General features: G+C 46.7%; 1 protein-coding gene across 7 annotated transcripts in view; it reads right to left on the bottom strand.

Annotated features, from left to right (window-relative positions):
• LOC126924785 (uncharacterized protein CG43867) overlaps nt 1-20611 on the bottom strand; it is a 98663-nt gene extending 78052 nt beyond the window's left edge. For 5 of the 7 annotated variants that reach the window (XM_050739622.1, XM_050739623.1, XM_050739640.1 and 2 more), the window contains exons 1-2: nt 20308-20611; nt 7648-8863 (exon numbers count right to left, since the gene is read on the bottom strand). In XM_050739622.1, coding sequence (XP_050595579.1) covers nt 7648-8619 — 972 coding nt within the window. In that variant the 5' untranslated portion in view covers nt 8620-8863; nt 20308-20611. The remainder of the gene's footprint in view (nt 1-7647; nt 8864-20307) is intronic. The other 2 variants (XM_050739660.1, XM_050739669.1) reach the window with 1 other exon arrangement.
• Nucleotides 20612-20849: the final 238 nt, after the last annotated feature.

Raw genomic sequence — 20849 nt, 5'->3', positions numbered from 1 at the left:
ATAACCGGGTACCACGTAGAATTTTAACGGGCTGTCGCCAATATTAATTTGGAAAATTTGCGTCCTGATAAATATCGCTGGTTCGCCATGCGGTGCCGGAAATGAAACGGAACGAGATAAAGGACGTCGGCTTTTGAAAACGAGCCAGATACACGCCTCTCTGCGCGACTAGAAAACGAGTCGTTTCACGGTCTCTTCTCTAGCTATCTAGGTATACCTGTATCTCTTCGTCGTCTCGTTTCGTACTAGCGACGAGCGTACCACCATGCTTCGTTGTCCACCGTGTGGAGGAGCGTACGCGTGTGCAGTGTGCAGCCAACAGCGGGATAGAACACGCGGAAACGGAGAAGTTCTCTCTTTGAGACGACCTCTCTTAGATGGGGCCAATTAGAGACACCCTACTCCGCAGTCTCGTTCGGTCGGCGCGTCTTTGGCTTATTGCCCTGACATGCCGGAGTCTAAGCCGACACGAAACAGGAAACAAAGAGCGGCGGAAGAAAATGAGCCGAAGGGAACCGATAAACGTTGCCCGGAACTTTTGCGACGTTTGCTCGCCATAGACTTCGACCAGTATCAAACAGCTTTCAAAGAGACCACCAGACCACGAGGAGACTTTCGTCGATCCATTCACCCCACTACGACAAACTTCCTCTTCGAAGGATAATAAAGTTCGCGTGCTACGACTTTTCGAAAAGCAAGTCGATTCTTAACCCCGCGAAACCTCATACGCCAGTTTCCCCGAACGACTGATTTACCTTGAAACCTCGTAAGAACGGAGGTACGAGGACCGACGCGACAAAATCGTGACGAATTACGGATGGCTAATCGTTTGTGGTTGCAACGGGACGAAGAATCGCGCACGTGTTACTCGGTGAAACCGAAAGTGACGTGAGTGATCGCGCGCAAGATAATCGACCGATCCATTACGATGAAACATTAATGAATGGAGCGCGAGCGAATCAACGAACTGATGGACACGATGTGGGGACACTCGGTAGGTATACAAATCAAGATAATGGCAAATATTTCACGGTAATGTAACGGGTGGCTGAGTCGTATAGGTCCCACGAGCATTAGGTATATACAAGGCCATCATCTGTATCAATAGAGTGCCACAGCCGGCGCGGGTTCTCCGTTTCCCTCTTACTCTTTATACCCGCTCCGATTCTGTTGCATAATGCTAGTGGAACGCAAACGGGCATCGATAAGTCACCTCGTGTAGCTCCAACGAGCCAGGATTCACCGGGAGAATGTTCTCGAGGGCAGTGGAAGAGGAACGTAAAAGGGGTGGTGTGAAACGATAAAAAGGAAAAGAGGGAAAAACGCGGTCGGCGTGATCGATATTAAAGCGGGTCGTCTTCGAATATTGCGAGGAATTCGTTCGAGTCACGCAATTATTTCCCTTCGTTTGTCGACCAGTTTGACATTGAAATTCGCAGCATTGGCTCTGGTCACGAAACCAACGATAATTTCCCGGTGACGTCCATCGTTACGTAAAACCAACCATTTGTTTTCGTGTGTTATTCGGCATTTTGGAAAAAGAAGAAGACGGTATTTCAGCGGACGGCTATTCGTAAGAGAATGAATAAATATTGCATCGGGCACTCTCGCAGTTTTACACGACCGCGTCAACGACGATTTTAATGAAAAGTTGTGGTCACCGGAGGTACGTCGAGCGGACGATTCGCACGCGGATTCCACTCTAATTCCAGAGGGCAATTTTATTCACGTCGCGCGACGCCAATTCAATGGGTCGGCGAATGCAAACATCGAAAGTGTCGGGGAATACACAAAACGGGTCGTTACGTTTGCGAAGAATCATCGCTAAATCCCAAAACTCATTTCGGGGACGCGTACGTCCGCGCGAATTAGTTATCGCAACGCCAAGTATCGCACGATGTGAATAATTTTATTAGCCTCGTTGCCTCGCCGCTCACGTTCCCGATTTTGCGAAGCCTTCGGAGAATAAATCTATGGAAAGCGACGATCGTGTTCCACGCTCCGTTCATCCGTCTATTCTCTAAACATCAACTAAATACAAATCCACGAATCGATACGATTCTCTATATTCTCTCGATTGAAACGGAAACGAGAAAAAAAAAGAGGCGTGCGCCAATGGAAGCATCGACAAAAGCGAGAAAAGAGATAAAGATACTCGCGGAGGAGTCTCCAATTTTCAATATTCCCTGAAAGCGTACGAAGGCACGACGAACGCTCAATCAGAAGGCTCTGAGTAGTCGCTCAGCCTTCAATATCCTTTCCGCTCCCGGTGACAGAGAGGAGCGAGGCGCCAAGTTAACATCCGTTTCATCCGTAAATAGGTCTGAAAACGTTCGAAAAGGAGGTTCAGCCCTCCCTGTAGCTGAAGCCATCGAGGAAGGCAGCCTTTTGAAATCTGCGCGGCGGAAGGCTCGTCTGTTTGCACGAGAGCCTCCATTCACGCCGTCGCCGTCGAATCAATATTGATACGGACCTTTATATATGTATGTGGAACGCGCCGCTGTGCACGCCGTTTCGATGGAATGCAATATTAATAGGACGCCTGAACAATATATTCCTGGCTACCTGTGTGCACTCGCGTATACCAACGCGGCGATATTTGCTTAGGCGCGTCCTGGTTCGGCCTGTCATCGTCGTCTGGATAACGAGGTGTCGCCAGTTAGACAGGCGTCGTTTCCTACCGTCTCTGTGGCGTACATCGCCGCGCAAATTAACCTTTTTAACGATACCGACAATGGAAAATCGGTGACGTGTTAAGTCGTAAGTATAAGGATTTCTAAATGTGACTAGCATGATTTTTCAGGTTGATCGGTAGATGGAGCAGAGAGTAAGGCAAACAAGAATCGAACCGCTGGTGTTCCCGTATTTGTTCCAGTGATGGATGTCTTGTTTGGTGTTTGACGCGATGTATCACGTCGTGCAACTGACTAAATCCCAATAGTTGCGCCGAGCAAGATTAATTGAATCGATAGGAACAACCGGTCTGAATTATTAGCTCGAGGGAGCATTTCTACGGAGCATGTACACGGACGTGACACAGTTCCGAAACTCGGATGTTAGGCGTGTTATTCGTGAATCCGCAACTGACACCGTACAGTTTCACAGTACATAGTCGCGGAAATGGGAACGCCTCTCGTGGAAACAAAGATGACAAAACGGAGAGACGATGCCGCGATGTGGCACGAGACAATAATAAGAAGTACGAGCAAAGGTAGACAAAGGAGATCCAGGGAAAAATCTCCCGGGAAAGAAATATACCAGTTGGGTAAATAGCGGACCTCCTTTCGAAGGATCGCGAGCGTAAGACGAAATATCGCGTAATGACGGGCGGTGTATAAATTAGAAATTCTAACGAAGACTGAGAGAAGGTTCGTTCGAGCTCTCGGTGAAACTGAGACTCGGCCTGAATCTCTGTAGAGCGACGCTTTTAAAGAAGCGCGAGAGATACGCGCTCACAAGGGAAGAAATAGCCATCGCGTGGTACTTCACCTGGAAACGTTCGTCCGAAGATTATATCAGCTTCATCGTGCGATTCAACGGCGCCGTATTTTCCACGTAGCATAATGCTCCACGGCTTTAATATTTCGCAGACAACTACCAACCATTTCGGACTCACGGCTAGAGTCACAGCGTATCCGCCTCTGGGAAGATTGTCTCTGTAATTTATTCATCAAAAGTAATAAACCTTATAGCACGACCTTTTATGCCTCTGTCTTTTTTATAAAATTCATACCTTGCCTTGTCTACGTTCGTACATCTACTGCGAATCGATATTCATTAGCAGCATACATACGTCGATTCTACCGTTTCACCAGGAATCAGAACGGAGGATGAAAAACACAGCGAAAAAGAGAAAACAGGAGGATGGAAGAGGCGACGAAAACCACGTTCACCGACACGTACGAACGCGTCCGATGCACGTCGCGATATTTACCGATTCCCCGTTTAACTGGATGTTTTCGGGGGTGGAACTAAAACCGTAGCCGGAAGAAGGGCGGAACGCGAGGGACAGTCTGGCAAAAACGTCGAAATATGGCGGGTTCGCGCGGAGGCGGTCGTATAATTTCCGACTGAGCGCGGCTCGCCGAATTCTCGTCAACGTTTCACGTTCCCTCTCGCTCCACCCTCTGACAACACACGCGCGCGTCCTCACCCTTTCTCGGCCGCAGTTTGTCTGCATTAACGCTCAGCCGGGCGACTGTTCGACGCCGCTTTGCTGAAAATGTCGAGAATGGAAGAAGCGGAAAAGCCGGGGAGAAATTCCACTCGTGGGAAACCGAGGTTCGACGACGAGATTCTTGTGTCGCGCGAATTTCCGCGAGGCCCTAGCTATCTCGCGTCCTCCGACGCGTATATTTTTTCTACTCTTTATGGGTGCCACGACCGTCAGCGGCGGAAGGGCTTTCAACTCGCGGGGAAATCGTATCGCACCGGAAGCGGCCGAGTGCCGTTAATTTTTTTACGAGGCCGTAACTCGTTAGTGCCCTTTGAGAAGGCTTTAAAGAGCGCGATACGCGGATAGTTGACGGCTTGCGGCCCGCTATCTTCCTCCGTGTCCTCCACCTCTGCCGCCTTTTCCACCCTACTGGTATGGTTGAACTATTTCCGTGGCGCGACCGTGAACGCGGAACGTAGTGTAGGCTCTTGTCACGCGACGAAAGGTCAACTCTCGAAGCACGTGAGCAATTTCTAAGAAACTATCCCGCATATATGCGCGCCGCCCCCGTTGATTCAAACGCGAACATTGCGAACGGGGATTCGCGAGGCTATGGAGGAACCGAAGGATTTCCGCGGCCGAGACGCGGATTACAAGCTCGTTGTAACTTCTGCTTGTTAGGACGGTGGGAATCCAATTAAGCAGAGCTATTTATCGATTGGACTAAGGGATTATTCGTCTGGTATAGCATGAAACGCAACTACTTACTACCCTACGGCAAACTATGCTTCGTCGGAGATAGTCGGAACTCTGTTGTTCTGAATGGATTTCCAGGTTTCTTTCGTATAATCTTTCTATATTCTAACGTAATTACGTGACACAGTCGATCTGCCGCTCTGCTCATATGTTCAATCTCTGATGAATCAGAGCGTGTCAGTTTTTTACGTATGTATAAATTAGTAAGTATAAACGTGGCAAGTATTAACATCCATTGTTCGGAATTCTGAATGGCCGTCCGTTTATGGCACGGACAGGCCCATTTCCTTGTTTAGAAAATTCCGAATTACATGTCCTCCCCGAGCTGTAAACCTAATGACTCCGAGGACAGGTAAAAAACCCCGGGAAAGGACCAGCCGGAAGGGCACGATGGACAGACGAAACCCAACGGTTGGTAGGGAGAGTCAGCAACGTAGGACAGTTCATCATCAGACATCGTACCATGCGGATGAAATATTATACTTCACTCTCAACAAGATCTTACCACCGCCGTGTTCACACTTTACTTTTATACAAGTGCAAATACAGTGCTACATTACTCTAACACTCGACCTATTAAACCTCCTCCACCTTGAGCGTTAATTCATTCAAGGTACGCGATATCGACCGATCGGTTTGACCTGACCGGTTGCTCTTTAATCGAAAATTCGCAATATCCGTGTTCTAATAATTTCGCACTCGATGTGACACGAGTTAACGATTTAAACTAAACGATCGAAGAAGAGTTTGAAAGCGACGCAGGATACGTACGGAATAGAGTAGCAGATTGTTAGATAAATCGTTAGATTTCGTGATTTTGAACTCGTAATAAAACCGTATCTAATTGAAACAGCGAGGGAACCTTGGGGAAAGCTTGGAACGAAAAGCCGTAAAAACGAGAGAAAGGCGAAAACGTGGGATGCAGTGAAACGAACTTGAAGTTCCGCGCGAGCGTAATCTGCAATCTCGCCGCGAGCCAGCCGCGCTGTAAACAAACGTTACGTCAATCAGGACAACGATCCGGCAGTGATGCAAGCAACGCGTAACGGGCTTCAGCTCGGAGGCGCGATACAAAAGCGATAAGGAGCCATGGTCGTGGCTTGCTCGTCGTCCCGTCAGCTGATTTTACGACTTCTCCAAGTTACGTGCGAACGTTACACACAAACGTTTCGAGTAAAGAATTTAATAATTAATACGATTCATAATACGTGTTTGTGATAAGATCTATCATCCTCCGTTAAAGAATTAAGATATTGAAATGGAAATACCATCGAAGCTAATTAATTTCTTAGAAGCAATAAATCGATAGAATAAAGCAGTACACGCAAGACACGACGCTACTTTCCAAACTGTGTATCTGTTATTCGTATCTAAAGGAAACGATAATGTGTTTTACAAAGCTATTACAATCGAACGATATTCAGTCGTCCGTATCGATTACGAAGTATTTAAATCCTCTTGAGAATATTCTGTCTGCGCTATTTCTATCTAGAGTTCAATTTCCAAGGTCTTATCCATAAATTCCAAGCTATTTTTCTTATTCTATAGCTTCTTTGTATTTTAAGAATGACAAGAGGCCAAAGATCAAGGACAAAGAAGTAGATGAAGAAATATCGGTGATATTTTAGTGAAAGGTTGACGTGATTTTTCGACAAGCAACGCAGCGCAGAAAACAACGATTTAAGCTGTGGCTGCGGAGTCTCCTCGTCCGGTAAGTAATTCAATTCCGTTTAAGAGGCACGAGGGGTTTTCAGAGAGCAAAGAGACCATTCTCTCTGGCTCTCCATAGCGGCGGCTATGTGCCTTATCTAGGGTGGTCGCGTTAAATCGTGACGCGTGACCATGCATACTAAAGACGTATGTACCTAAGCGGCATTTTGCCCCTCCGCCGACCGCTTCACCCTCCTGCAATTCATTTGACGTATGTCGGGCGTCGGATAAAACCCGCTCGTGAACGGTATAAATTGTTCCAGGATCGTAACGAGGACCGGTTCGGCGTCGTTTTCGATCCGAATCGCGACCTACGCGCGTCTGGCGAACGATCTAAAGCCTCGTTCACGCTTGCCGATGTAATCGACCAACTGTACGAACTGCTTGACAAGTATTCGATAGAAATTGGACAGAGCAGAAGGTATTTCCTCAGGAATTGATTGATCGATAATATACGAGAGACCTTCCTTGATGTTTTCCCGAATCTCTTCATTCATCGTATCAACTTACGTATTTTAAATTAACCTAACGTCTTCTGTTCCTTCTTTTAGGAGGCATAACGAATTTATCGAGAAGTGGATACAATTCCGGAGGAACAGATGGTTTCGCGAAGCCGTTCGATGGTCGAGACAACGCGGAAAACGGAGAATAGTTATCGGGCAGAGGCCGTGATGCCGCCGGCACGGAACGGGATCGCTTATTGGTTTAGTCACGGACCGTTTGTCGCGATTGGTCCCCGTGGACTCGCTAGAAAATATGGTTCGAGAGGCTCGGAGGTGAGCCATCTCATCGGCTGCACTTTCCACGATCAACCTCCGTAATTTCCTTAATCTTCGTTGGAATAATACGATTTCTTTGACGCGTTAAACATCGCAGTCGATCGTAACCGAGTAAATTTCCAGCGGCTCCGGAGATACGTGCTCCGCGGCTGACCAGCTGAAGTTTCTCGAACGAATCCGGTGGAAAGCGGATGAACGAGAAAAAAAAACGAGCAAAGAGGTAAAGATCAAAGTAAACAGACTCACCTTCTCGCGAAGCATGTCTCGCACCCTGGTGGCCTGACTTCTGCTTCTGTGCAGTTCGAGTTGCAACTCGAGGCACCTCTCCTGCCAATTAAGCTCCTCCACAGCGCTCGAGTATCCATCGAAACTCTTGGACGCGCCGTAAGCGGGTCTGCTCTCGAGCTTCTCCTTCTTCGCGTCCGAACTAGCAGCGGCTGCCGCAGCCACGGCGTTTCTTTGCTCCACGTATAGTCGATTCTCCGCAAAGATCCTGCCCGTCTGCTCCGGCTGCCTGCCGGAGAACGAATACGCTCGGTCAAAGTGTCCGCCACGTGGCGCCGGTCCAGGATCGAAGTTCGACCTAGCTCTTGCAAACGCGGCTAGATCGTTGGCGTCGTAGCAACTAGAGGAACCGTCGAAGTCAGTCTGCGCGGCGAACGTTCGTTTGTCCGTGTACTCTACGTGGCCGCTCGACTCTGATGTGAAATCGTACGGGCTACACTTTGGCTTGGTGTCCCGGAGCTCGACGTAACCGGCGCTTCTCGCCGTCTCTACGAATCCCTTGTTATCCTTTTGGAAGAGCAAGTTCGGTACGTTGACGTAAGGCGAGTCCCTGGCGTGGACCGGTGCCGGAAGGCTTCCAGAGGCGGCGATCGCCGCGGCGTGATTGTTGTTCGCGTTGTTCGCGTGTCTGGGTCGCGGCGGTGGGGCTGGCGCCTGACGAAATTGCCTTGGCCAGAGTCGAGGACTCTCCGCTCCTGTTGGCGGCAAGCCGCCGCCTCGACTCGATTCCGGACCGACTTGCTGTCTACGTGCCGTGACCTCGGCTGCCGCTGGCCCAGTTTGAACGATACTGCCACTGCTTGCCTCGTGACCTCGTACGCCTAGTCTGGGACTGCAGGGGGCCGAGTTCGAGCCAAAATCGGTGGCAAGCCGCGCGATCGGGTCGAGGATCTGCGAGAGGCGTCGCGCCGGGGAACCTCGCACCTCCTCCATCGTGTTTTGGCTCCGTGCTTGTCTTAGCTGACTTGCGTATCCTCCTCGATACTCGAGACACCGCTGTCGAGGTCTCAGTGCATCGCTGGACGGCGTGGCCGGTCCCTCGCGTTCCCTGCTTGCCTCGAGGGATCACGTTGAAACGCGCGTCGGAACGGGCGTCGCGGCCATCTTCCGGCGATCACGATGATCTCACGCACTCCTGCGTGCATCCTTGCTCACATCCTCGCGGCTATACTGCGACCTGCAACATCCAAACCGCCAACTGACACTGACATGGCCAATCGTGGGATCGCGAGACTGTGTACGCGCGTCACGCGTTTAAACAGCCACTCTTCCGGCTACCTTAACCTCGCGTCAAGTTCTCGCGTGTTACGCCGCTACTGTAATACGCCGTTATTTACCACGTCATCGCGATCTTTGCCTCCCCAGCTGCCAGCAGAAATATTCGTCTAACCGTGTCTTACATTCCCCTCGACCCTATGTTTCTACGCGTCGATACACCAAGCTTTCTCGAAATTTCTCCAACAATCCGGTAACACCCCAAAAATCCCTTCCCTACCTTCGTAGTTCATTTTCCGCGCACTTGAGTCACGTGCAACACGGTAACACAGCGAGCCGAGATGAACGCGATTATCGCGGCGTCCAGGAGGCAGGCAGCGTCGACGTTCGCGGTTCGGTAATCGGGAAGCAGGCAACTCGACGTCTCTGACGCGACTCTAATCGGTTTCGCGGCCTGTCGCTTCCAACTTTGAATCCAACCGTATCCAATTTGTGCGCGACATTAGCGAAGAACGCGTAGTCGTCTTCTCACGCGGAAAGTTTCCTCGTGATCGCGCTGCCGCGTCTCTGTGTCCCATCGACATGCGTGTGCTCCGTTAGACACCCTCAGGTTTAATCGCCCCCTTCGAGAAACGACACTTCTCCAAACATCTATGTCGTCGTCTAGTCGAGAAGAGACAGCAGCTCTCTTCTGTCGACTTACCGAACAGCGGGCGACAAGTCTCACGAATTCGTTTTCGCGGTCCAGTCCGACGAGGTTAAACCAGGAAATGGAAGGCAGATATTAACTCGCTGCGAGTGTTTGCAGTACTAAATTGAAAGCTGTAACTCTTTGGGGTGTCTCTTGAAGCGCTCCGCTCTCTTCTCTTTCTCTCCCGGACCCCCTCCGTTCCTACCTCTTTCATTTCCTTCGGCCGCGCTTCTTCGGCTGACTTGGCATGACGAGACGCGCACACAGAGCCCGAAAGGGAAGGGAGGATTGCGAAGGAGAGCGAGGAAGTACAGAGGGAGTAGAAGAGAGAAGAGGAGACGACGACGAGAACGACGACGCAGGACTACAAAGTTTATTTTAAGGTCGACACTAAAAGGGGCCAAATGAAAAACCGGATGGAGGGGTGGGCCGTGTAACGTTCCGTTCTGCAATTACCGCGAGCGAAACGTCTGCGGCACTTGTCCGCTCGCTCGCAAAGGGAAGGCCAGGCGAATGGGAAAAGCAAACGCGAAAATAATAGCCTGCGCGACATAGGCGGCTCGCGAAATCGGTCGGGCGTCAAAGTTTACGGCGTTCGAGATATCCGCGATCGAATAAAACCAGAGAAGATAAAGACTCGAAACCATAGCGAAGACCGCGCGAACAGTCCCTTGTTATCGTCGCCTATCGTTGACATTCTACAACTAGCAAGACCACTCACTGATCTGTATGTGTGATATACGTTGAAACGATGCGTCGTCGGGTCTTTGCTCGCAATACCAAGAAGATCGATATCACTTTAATAAGAAAATCACGATAACAAATGGCCGATGAATCAACGAGACGCGAATCCGAATCGAAGTAAAATTATCCAGAAATAATCACAGTATCCGCGAATCAAAAACCGAATCGACGCTGGCGAACAGCGTAACCATGCAGACGGCGCTCGAGGCCGATAGGATCAGCCGACTCGCGGAGTCAAATAACGAATAACGAGAAGCCTTTCTCCTTCCATTCGGGGATGCGTGAGAACTCCTAATCAGCATCTATTCACTTAGACAGCCAGTCGATTCACGAACTCGATACCACGCAGCCACATAATGAACATACGTAAGCGGGATTCGTACGCGATCCTGAATATTCTGAATTAATCTGACGTTCTCTTCAGCTTAACCCAATTCTCCGCAGCTCCTTGTGAACCCGCCAGACGAGTCTATCGGCTCGAGAAGACGCGATTTCCTACATTTTTCATTTCCGCCTCGATTGCTTTGCGCGTGTACTTGTAAATGCGAACCTGCCACCTTCCATCGATTCGTCGGCCAATTACGATAATGGTACCGATGAGAATCGGAAATTGGAGACACAAAAGAGACGGGATGGCGCGAAGCGACGAAACATCGACGCCAAACGTCGAGTCAAAGGTACGTCTTTCGGTGTTTTCGGCGAGGAAAGGGATAGAAAGTTTTTTCTGGCCACAAGGGACCACAGTGAAGCTGCTTTCAGAGAAAACAGTAATTATACAAATTGATGGCGCGGCCGGAAACCAAATCTTCGTCTAGAAATAGCAACGCCGTGTCGGCTCGTTTCGCAGAGGAGTCGTCAGCCCTTTACGTGTCCTCTCTTCTTTCTACTCTCTGTTTGCTTTTCTCTTCGGCGCTGTTCATCTTATCGCGAGTGCCACGGTTGGCACTTGATGAGTGAAAAACCTCGTGTCAACTACCTGTGGCGTTTCCTTGCCGTCGATAAATACCGAACGCGGCCGAAAATCATTTTCGTTAAGAAAATGATCGTTACATATATGCGTATATGATAACAGACGAACATACGTCCTGTAAGGAACGTACTCGAGTATGCTAACTACATTTACCAATCATGAAAAATTGCGCTTCCGCGCTACGTACGAACGAACGTTACGCAATCGCACTCGTAATCGACAACGATCCTCTCGATTCCAGACCCCCGTTCGCGTTACGTCGTTACGTCAGCTTGACGAGTATTTTTATCCATCGTGACTGATCTCCGTCGAGACCGAAGCGGATCGACGAGTCTCCCATTCTCGAGGAAAAATAGCTGACTAAACGAAGAAACAGCCAACGATTTCGCTAGTGGGGCGCCAGTATCGACCGGTCGAACTTCCATAAACCGCGACGTTTTAATAAAGCCCCATGCAACGCTCGTATTCCGCGCGTTTTATTATTACTACGCTGTAAATCTATCGGTCGGTATGTATTGGCATAGGTTGATTTTGCGCGGTTTCTACTTCTCTCCTCTCTTCTGCCGGATTTTCTGCAAAGTGTATACGCCTCTCTCTTTCTTTTTCTCGTCGAACGGTCAGATTCTCTCTAACGGGCGGCCGCCTAATATCGCCGATTTTACGAGCAAGCGATATCTTTTACCACGCGATGCGGTATACTTTTGGGCTTGTCGTTTTCATGAAAGAAACGCTCCTCGACCGTGTGGCGTGACCCTTTTTGGATACACGCGAGATATACAGCCGCAATAACGGCGAGTTCCGCGTATAAATCTGAATACCTACACGAAATACCTAAATCTTCCCGATAAACCCGTGCCCCCTTGTTCCGCACCGTTCGGCTCGCAACAACATTTACTTCGGGACCACCGCGAACTTTTCGAATCTGAAATACCTAAGCAATCTCGATATCTGTCTCGAAATCTCTCCCTTCAAACATGATCGATCGATGTGAATTTTTCTTTAACCCTCGATTCCAAACGACATTCTCTTTGACGTTTTGATTCGAAGAAACTTGAAACGACCTGTAAGCGAGAACGAGCCGTCGATCGATCGACAGGACTTAATTCTTAATCGTAATAAAATTACGTATTCATAGGAGGCTGGTTTGTCCTTTTTTTAGCCCTACTTTAGCCCCGTTTGGTGGCATATAGGCCTACGACCAGGAGCATCAACGTTCCAGCTACATGTACCTACGTAATAATACCCGGACGTATATAGAGAAGGCGGCAGCTAGTGGTCCCGTGGAGTCCATGAATAAATTTCGAATTAACTTTCGAACGGTTTTCGCGTTATACGAGGCGCGACGGAAGCCCTCTTCAATCTGGTCGGCTCCTTGGAGGCAGTCGTTATAATGCCAATGGCTCACTCCCGGTGCCCTTCCCTCGCACAAAGAGCCACTGTGTGGCAAACTGGCAGCTACCTGACAAAGAAACGACCTCCTCTTCATCGAATCCAGGAAATTTTCCCGCTCTGAGTCAGTGGAATTCCTGTTGAACATGAAGCTCCGATTACGTATTTAATACAATTATTATCGATTCGAATAAAAATTTAACGACAAGTTCCAAGTCCCATATTTTAAGAAGAATCACCAGGTAAAATGTAAAGTTGCCGCATAATATAAAGGACCGCCTAACGAACCGCCCCCGAATTTTAATCGAAGGCAATTCACAAATGTAGACCATCAATAACCGAAGCTCTAAATTAACCGCGCTTTCTTTCCACTGTGCCGTCATAAATCACGGGTATTCAGACTCCCACTACGTTTAACAAGTGGCCTCCGCCATTCTTCTCGCGTTAAAGGAGAGCCGCTGGTCGAATCGGCAGACTCGGCCGGCTCGATTATCGAACCGTTGCTTTGATTCGCTCGAATTCGCTCTTCCAAACCGACCGAGAACATTTCCCCTGCAGGTATCTGGAAAACAAGATATTATCGGTTCGTGGCGGAGAAACAGCGCGGTGTTCTTCGTTTCCACGCAATTCCATCGGTCGGAACAAAGTGTAATGCCGCCTGCGAGTAGTCGGTGCGCTTGCACGCGCAATTACTGTTACGTGTATCGACGTTACGAAGAAACAGAGAAAGGAAGGAAGAGAAAGAGATCTCCGGGAAAAAGGAGCGATACAAGGGGGCTACACATCGATTCGACGGATTCCACGTCTAACGTCTGTTCTTCTTTCGAAGAAATACCAGTTTGTCGAAAATCGAGCGACTTTTCGGTCATTGCTACGTTCATCGAGACGTGAAAATTGAAACTAAGCTTTCGCTTTTCGACGGATCAAGATGCCACAAGATATCAAACCTTGACTCTTTCGTATTCATGGACGAAATGTCTGAATTTGTAAAAGATGGAAAAATACCTGCTGTCCAAAAATATCGAAAAATATCCACTATCATTCATAGCATCGTATGAAGAATGTCGCGTCGCGAGATACGTATCTCGTGCACAGATGCAAAAGGGTTAAGATGCAAAGAGGGATTCGTTGGAGAATTCTCAACCGATACGCGACTTCCACATCAGACTGTACACGCATCGATAAGGCTCGCGTCTCTTCTCCTTCGCGCCGCTCCGTTTCCTCCGACGTTTCTCCCCTTTTTTCCGCGAGCCAACTCGCCTGTATCCTGGTTATGTATTATTTATGGCCCGACAGATCCCCGTAGAACGAAACCGATTCTTTCTCCACGCGAACGGACAGCCGGCTCGTCGATGTAATTTATTCGACACCCTGTATGCAAACGCGGGTCCGATAGCTTGTTCAAATTCCGCGAGAGACGAGCCAGCCCCGATCTGGTTCGTTCTCCGCCGAAAACAACTTCTTCGATTACGCGACACCGATGCGTTTCTCTTCCTTCTATAAATCTTCCTTCCAGATTCTATTTGTTGTTCGAATCGCGAATCGCGCGCAGATTTCAATGATTTACGTGATACGCGAGCTGATTCCGAGCTGTTCCGACAATCGACATAGGAACGCGAAACATGGACTTACGTCTTAATCCTTCAATTATCAATTAAGAAGAAAAAAAAAGGCAGGGAACAGGGCTAACGATTATAAAATATCGACGATCCTCAAATGAGACGCAGGAATCACCGAAGAATCTGGTCGAAACGGCCAGTAGAAAAGGCAGAACGATCGAATGACTACCTGGACGAGGAACGCAAAGCAACGAATTTTCTAGATCAGGCGTACGAGCAAAAAGAGTGAAAGATATTTCTATTTCTCATTCTATCTGTTGGTCGTGTTGCTTGCCGTGCAATTTCTGTGACGATCGTTCGCGTACACTCAGCGAAATAAAGGACGTTTCACGTGGAGTCGCGTGCGAAGAAACTATCCCGTGGATACGTGACACGAATACATCGCCGATGCTAATTGCGGGTAGAAAACCTGTGTACCGGGCCCCGCCTTGAAAACGCCACGGGAAATATCCACACAGGGAGGCGGGGCAGACGAAAGTGGCGAACTGAAAAACGCGGCGAACCCTTTTGAACGCAGCGACGCAATTACGAGTTCCCCCATTTGGTCAAGGAAGAGAATTCAGAACGAAGGACAATAGGAGGAAATTTACCGAGTGCCTGATGAATGAAATTCGCGTACGCGTACGAGGGAAGTAACTCTAAAATTCAGTTGACGAGTATTTTTCCAAAAGTCACTGGTGACCAATCGCGCTGAAATTTGATGGAAAGTCGAGTTTACCATAGCAGATTACTGTTTATAATGGTTCGAAGGATGAATCGATAACATTTCGTAGTAAAATAGATTCTATGAAGATAAAAGTTAATTCTCGAGGCAGAAAGTTGCCGGTAGCAAAGTAATATAAATTTTACGGGATATCATTGCATATGGTACAGTCGAAATTCCCTGTAGAGGTGGGGAAACTTAGTCGAAACCCGGAGAAACTTTCGCGACCCTTTCTCGTGTCTAAAGCAATACGCGGGTACCGAACTTTTGCACGCGTTTGAGTACGACCGGCGAATGTTTGCCAGATTGCGAGCACACCAGCCTCGAGTTTTATGGTCACGGGTTGACCCGATGTTTCGCAGTACACGCTACAACCAACTAACCGGACCCGAATCTTCTAATAATCGAACCGATATGACCGAACGTCGAGGTTCAGAAAATCGTCCGTCTTTCGCTCTGAGAAACTGTTCGTATTTTACGAGCGGCGCAAGGAGAAAAGCTGCCATGGAAATCCTGCGAAGCGTAAGCGTAGCGAAGGAGAGATGAGAAAAGCAGACACAAGAAAAAAAGAAACGGACGAGAGAAACAAGTTGAAATAAACGAACGAATTAAAATCTTTTACGTATTTAAAAATTGAAATATTTGAAAATCTTTATATTTTTGAAATTTGAGTATCCAGGAACTTGGGTACTTGAAAATTGAAGTACAGGTGTCTCCGTATAAGACGATACTTTTATAACACGGTTTCGCTCTAACGAGATTTAAGAATTTGGAAAATCGCCGTAGGAAAACGGCATATAATGAGAAAAGCCAGGGACAAACTGAATGAAGTTCAAAAGTATCTGTTTTCGTGTTACAAGGTTATATTTGCGACGGGGATGTGGTGAGAGGAAGCGCGTTGCCACTTTCGACAGCTCGTCCCATTTTCCAAATGGACAGAGGCCAGGTCGCCGACGACGAAACCAAGGAAGCGCATCATCGATATCTCTAAACTGTCGCGCTCGTTAAAATGATTTGTCACAGGCGACAGACTTGCTTATCGGGATTCCAAAATTGGCAAGGACGTATCTACTGCAACTACATGATGTCCTTGGCACGCACGACAGTTAAACGGGAACATGAGTCACAACGACACATGTTTGCTTCCGAACTATATCACTAGGACGGAATGCCAAATAACGGTTCGTAAATCATTGTATCATAGTATATCATAGAATATCATAGTATATCATTAACGACATTGCTCCGTTAAAACGGTAGTTAACGGAGATTAAATGACGACGATGCTTCGATCGAAAGTATTCCGAGTAAACGTTTACTCACGCAATCAGATAATTATCTCGACTTTCTTTGTTACAATTTGAGATAAGGACAAATTTACCAAACAGCGAGAAACCGAGGCAAACAGCAGGAACAATTACCAGAGTTAATCGGCGTGATTTGGCCATCGAGCCGACTAAGCATCGTTAAGGGACATTAATAATCATTAAGAAGGCACTCGACCATTTCCGGTGTACGTCAAGATGCACGGTAATCACTCGAAACCATTAGACTACGTAAGTCGATTAGACGATGATACGAATAATATACACGACGTTTCATTCCTCCGGGGTTTAGTCGAGAAACGGGAGCAGAGCTATCGAATTTCGAGACCGCAGATCTCGGATTTTTCCGTGGAAATTAATTTCACACAGAGGCATCAAAGAATCGGCGATCGTTAGATCTCGAAGTAGCTCGATCGATCACAAAGCTCCCGCCAAAAATTCCTTCTCGCTCGATAGGATCGAATTTCAACGAGCTATACCTAACCAGACCTCCCAACAAAAATCCCAACTACATTTTCTTATATTCACGATGTCGTGAATCATCCGGTGGTATTTGAACACGTCCCTCAAGATATCTGTCACGTACCGTGGCTGGCCGTATATACCCAACTGCGGATTCGATTCCACCGTTCGTTTATTCTACATTCGGTATAACGAACATGGCTGCTTTTTCTTATTCGTCGGTATCCTCCATTGTTCAATAACAATGGCTGAATTTCCGTAAGCAGATAGATACGTTCGAACGCGTAAAAGGCAGTAATTTTCAAATAATTTTAATTTAACGATATATTGAAATTTAAAGATGCAAAACTATACTGGATAAATATTAATAAAGATGTCACGTGTCACGCAACTCTAATTTTCGAAACCGATATCTATGAAAATGTCGTATTTCAAGAGCTAGAAAACACGCAGATAGAAAATGTTTCATTTGTAAGGTTAGGTGATACTGTCGATCGCAAAGAGCACGAGCGTTCCATAATGCGCAGACGTAAAAATATCCCTAATTTAGTGAACCGTGATGCAACATTGCACAAAAAAAGAGAAAAAAAGAAAGTAGCTTCGACTATAGACTCACTGTGTTCTCCGGTGTAGCAGAAGTTCAATGACCATAGATAAAACGTGCAGCTGTATACCGTCGTAAAATCGGAAACCAGGCTCGCATAGTTCGAAAAGCAACCGGAAGGTGAAAACCGAACAGGCTTTCGAGACACGACGTGGAAGCCGGATTATAAGCGGCATTCGACCATTGGAAATTAACGCGTTTGATTGTCGCGGAATCGAAACTGACAGTGAAACCATCCGATAACGGATACGTACAGCGCGCAGCTTTCATGCGCATCGAAAACTAAATTTCTCGATCGACCGTGTCACGTGAATCGTAAAAAACGCGGGAATGGATGATTATCGATTGCAAAGTATACGTGTTCGTGATTGACAGCTTGTCAGACGAAAGCTTGAGAACAGCAGCGAATACGTTTCGACCAACGAGCGAGAATGCAAATCGATGTACTATTGCTCTTCATAGATGAAATTTGATTTGCAAAGTAGGTTAAATAAGTAATTCCAATGAACTGCGATGTCTTTTAATATTAACGCACAAATACGTACGGTGTGGCATAGACAATCGAATCGACGAGAGGCGTGTTACGTACATGCAAATCGATGCGTTCCGCATAATTCGAGTTTTTTCATTTTTATCGAATTCGAGCCGTAGTTACGGTCAATTACAATCGTTAAACATTATTTTGTTATAATGTAATGGGTAGCGCTCACGAAGCGCGCCCGTAGGCGAGTGCGCGGCTTGCATTTTGCATAAATTGCCTATATAGTTGTGTCTGGTTCGCGTGGTTGCTCGGCGTTATTGTCAAAATAATGCGGGAGCAGGTTGCCGCTGCAGGCTTGATAAAACAAATAGACCCTCGACACGTGAGTTGTATATTCGACCTTTTCCTGCTCTCTGAACGCCCAATTGTTTCCCGCGAACACGGAACTAAACAAGAAGAGAAGAAAGGTTGGCTGCACTTCCCATACGAAACGAGACCTTATCCGTATGACGTTTAATGCGTATCGTGATAATGAAATCGAAAATAAACCGGAAAAATAAATTACGTTAGAGAAATTAAGAATCTTGCTTGGTTGCGTGTTTCGTAACGTATATATGCAGAAGTTGGTACTATTGTGGGGGTAGCTTTTTATGGGTCTGCATACGATATATAGATGTAACTCTTTATGATATGTATGAGTCCATGATTAAAATTTATATTCGCAGTAGGAAATACGTTACATGATATTACACATTGCATTATCATTTTCATCGATCGTCGATCATAAACAAAATTCCCTAAAATTACCGGTTCTTAATTACTACGTTCTAAAAAGAACAGACCTTGTAACGATGCTTATTCGTTGGCAAACAACGAGTTAGTTTCTAATAAAATGTTGCCAATGCGTTCTGTAGAAACAGTTAATACATGTAATTTTGTAAGTAGTAAATGATTCCTCCTTCTCTTGTGGAACAGCCGGAGAGGCGAAAAAAAGAAAAAGAGCGAAGAAGCGAGAAAAATGCAAATAATCGGGTATACCAAACGTAGTGTCGTTTTCTTCATCATCGTTTATTAAAAACACTAGATAAGCGGAACAATGCAAATGATCTCGTTATGAAATGCTCTTTTCCTGCGTAATCCCTGTGGCTAATGTTTGAAAAACGAATGTCGTAATGAATGATTTTAGCCAAAAATATTGTTCAATTGTCAAACAATGCTTCAATTTTCAAATCTTGAAAGGAGATTAGCAAATATTTTTACATTTCAAATACGTGATGTCAAAAAAGCTATTAATTTATCAAATATTTAACTTTTACGCTTCCAAAAGTAATCGTTAAATTGCTCGTATTTATTTCTCACATTCTTTTACTTCACTTCTGATTATAATGAGATATAAATGTGTACACTATATTACATAACGCGTTAACAAACGAAAATTGTTGCTTGACATGCACCGTTCCATAGCCCATAGTGAACATAAAGAATGATTAAAAGTGTCATGGAAGCTATTAAAAGAAAAATGGCTTAGCAATTTTCCTGTTTGCGGAACGAACGAATCAAGACAGGCGATCAAATCGAACATGACAGGACGTAACGAGTAGTCAACTTGACATTGAGAAATTCGACCGATTACGAAAAAGAATCAAGCGCATTAAGGCAGAAGGTATCAAACTACTTATGGTAATTTAAAACAAGTTTGGACCAACGGAAAATATGTATGTCGTTGCGCATTACTACTGGTGTGCCTAAGGCGTGGACAAAAGATGAATTTGAGACCGATGACCTTTCTCCTCGTGGAGAAAGAGAGACAGGTCAAGAAAGATCATTCGAGAAGGCTCCGTTAGTTGATCAAGCGCGAAGGCTATTTAACATTCCGTGTTTGGAAGGACGCACTTTAGGAATCGCAGATGTTCAACGGACTGGCAGTGCTAGTTTTCAAACTTGTTCTCGCTGCTCTCGCTTGATCTTTCCGTTTCACGCTCCTTCCCAGTTCTTGCTCTCTCTCTCTCTCTCTCTCTCTCTCTCTCTCTCTCTCTCTCTGCCTCTTTCACTCTCTCTCTCTCTCTCTCTCTCTCTCTCTCTCTCTCTCTCTCTGCCTCTTTCACTCTCTCTCTCTCTCTCTCTCTCTCTCTAACTCTTCTTTTTCTCTCAATGTGTTTTTTTACATGAAAACCTACCCGAGAAAGGCTATCGTGTGGCACGATTCCGGGCAAGAAGAGTTCAATCGCGGAACACAGCTCGGTCTCAGACAGAAATATTCTAATCGAGAGATGACAGCTTGTACAACAAGTAGGTCATACATAGAACAGGGAATGAAGGAATGGACAGGATCTTCTAGGAACGATATAACAGTTCAATATGAAAGTGAAACAAAATGTATGGAACGCGATCCCGCGTGTTTATGTCGGCGGAACTCACCTTGGTTCGACTGGGACTGCGGTAACGGCTCGTAACGATTTGAAACGAGCGCACTGAGTCCACTCCATGCCTGGTACACACACGGCCACTATCTTCTCAGCTGCTTTTTCCTCCGTTTTAATCTGTTCGAACACTCGTGGACATGCTGCCTCTCGTTCAACGCAGATAAAGATTGTCGGCGCACACTAATACTCGACGGTCACGACGCTGAGGCGCGAAAAACGCGAAAATCCGACGGATCCGCGGTATAATGTCACGAAATACGTACCGAGTCGGCAAACGTCGAGCCGCGACGGTGGCGTCTACCTGCGCCAAGCGGTTCAACTAAACTCTCTAGCCACTAACACCTGGGGATATTTCCCCAAACGACATTTAACTCCACTCTTCCGTTCTTTTTAAATTTAAAAAGACGTTATCTTTTCATTTAAAAGTTCCTCAATTTGTCACAGAATTTCTTACTTTGTGAATGTATTCTTTATTTTACAAATAGAGCAATTTTGGCATGCAGAATCTATTCTCGGTGAGGTTCTTTTGCGAATAAT

This window comes from Bombus affinis, chromosome 2, assembly GCF_024516045.1.
Source record: "Bombus affinis isolate iyBomAffi1 chromosome 2, iyBomAffi1.2, whole genome shotgun sequence".
NCBI lineage: Eukaryota > Metazoa > Arthropoda > Insecta > Hymenoptera > Apidae > Bombus > Bombus affinis.
Note: the sequence above shows the minus strand (reverse complement) of the source record. Positions and strands in the feature narration are given on the sequence as shown.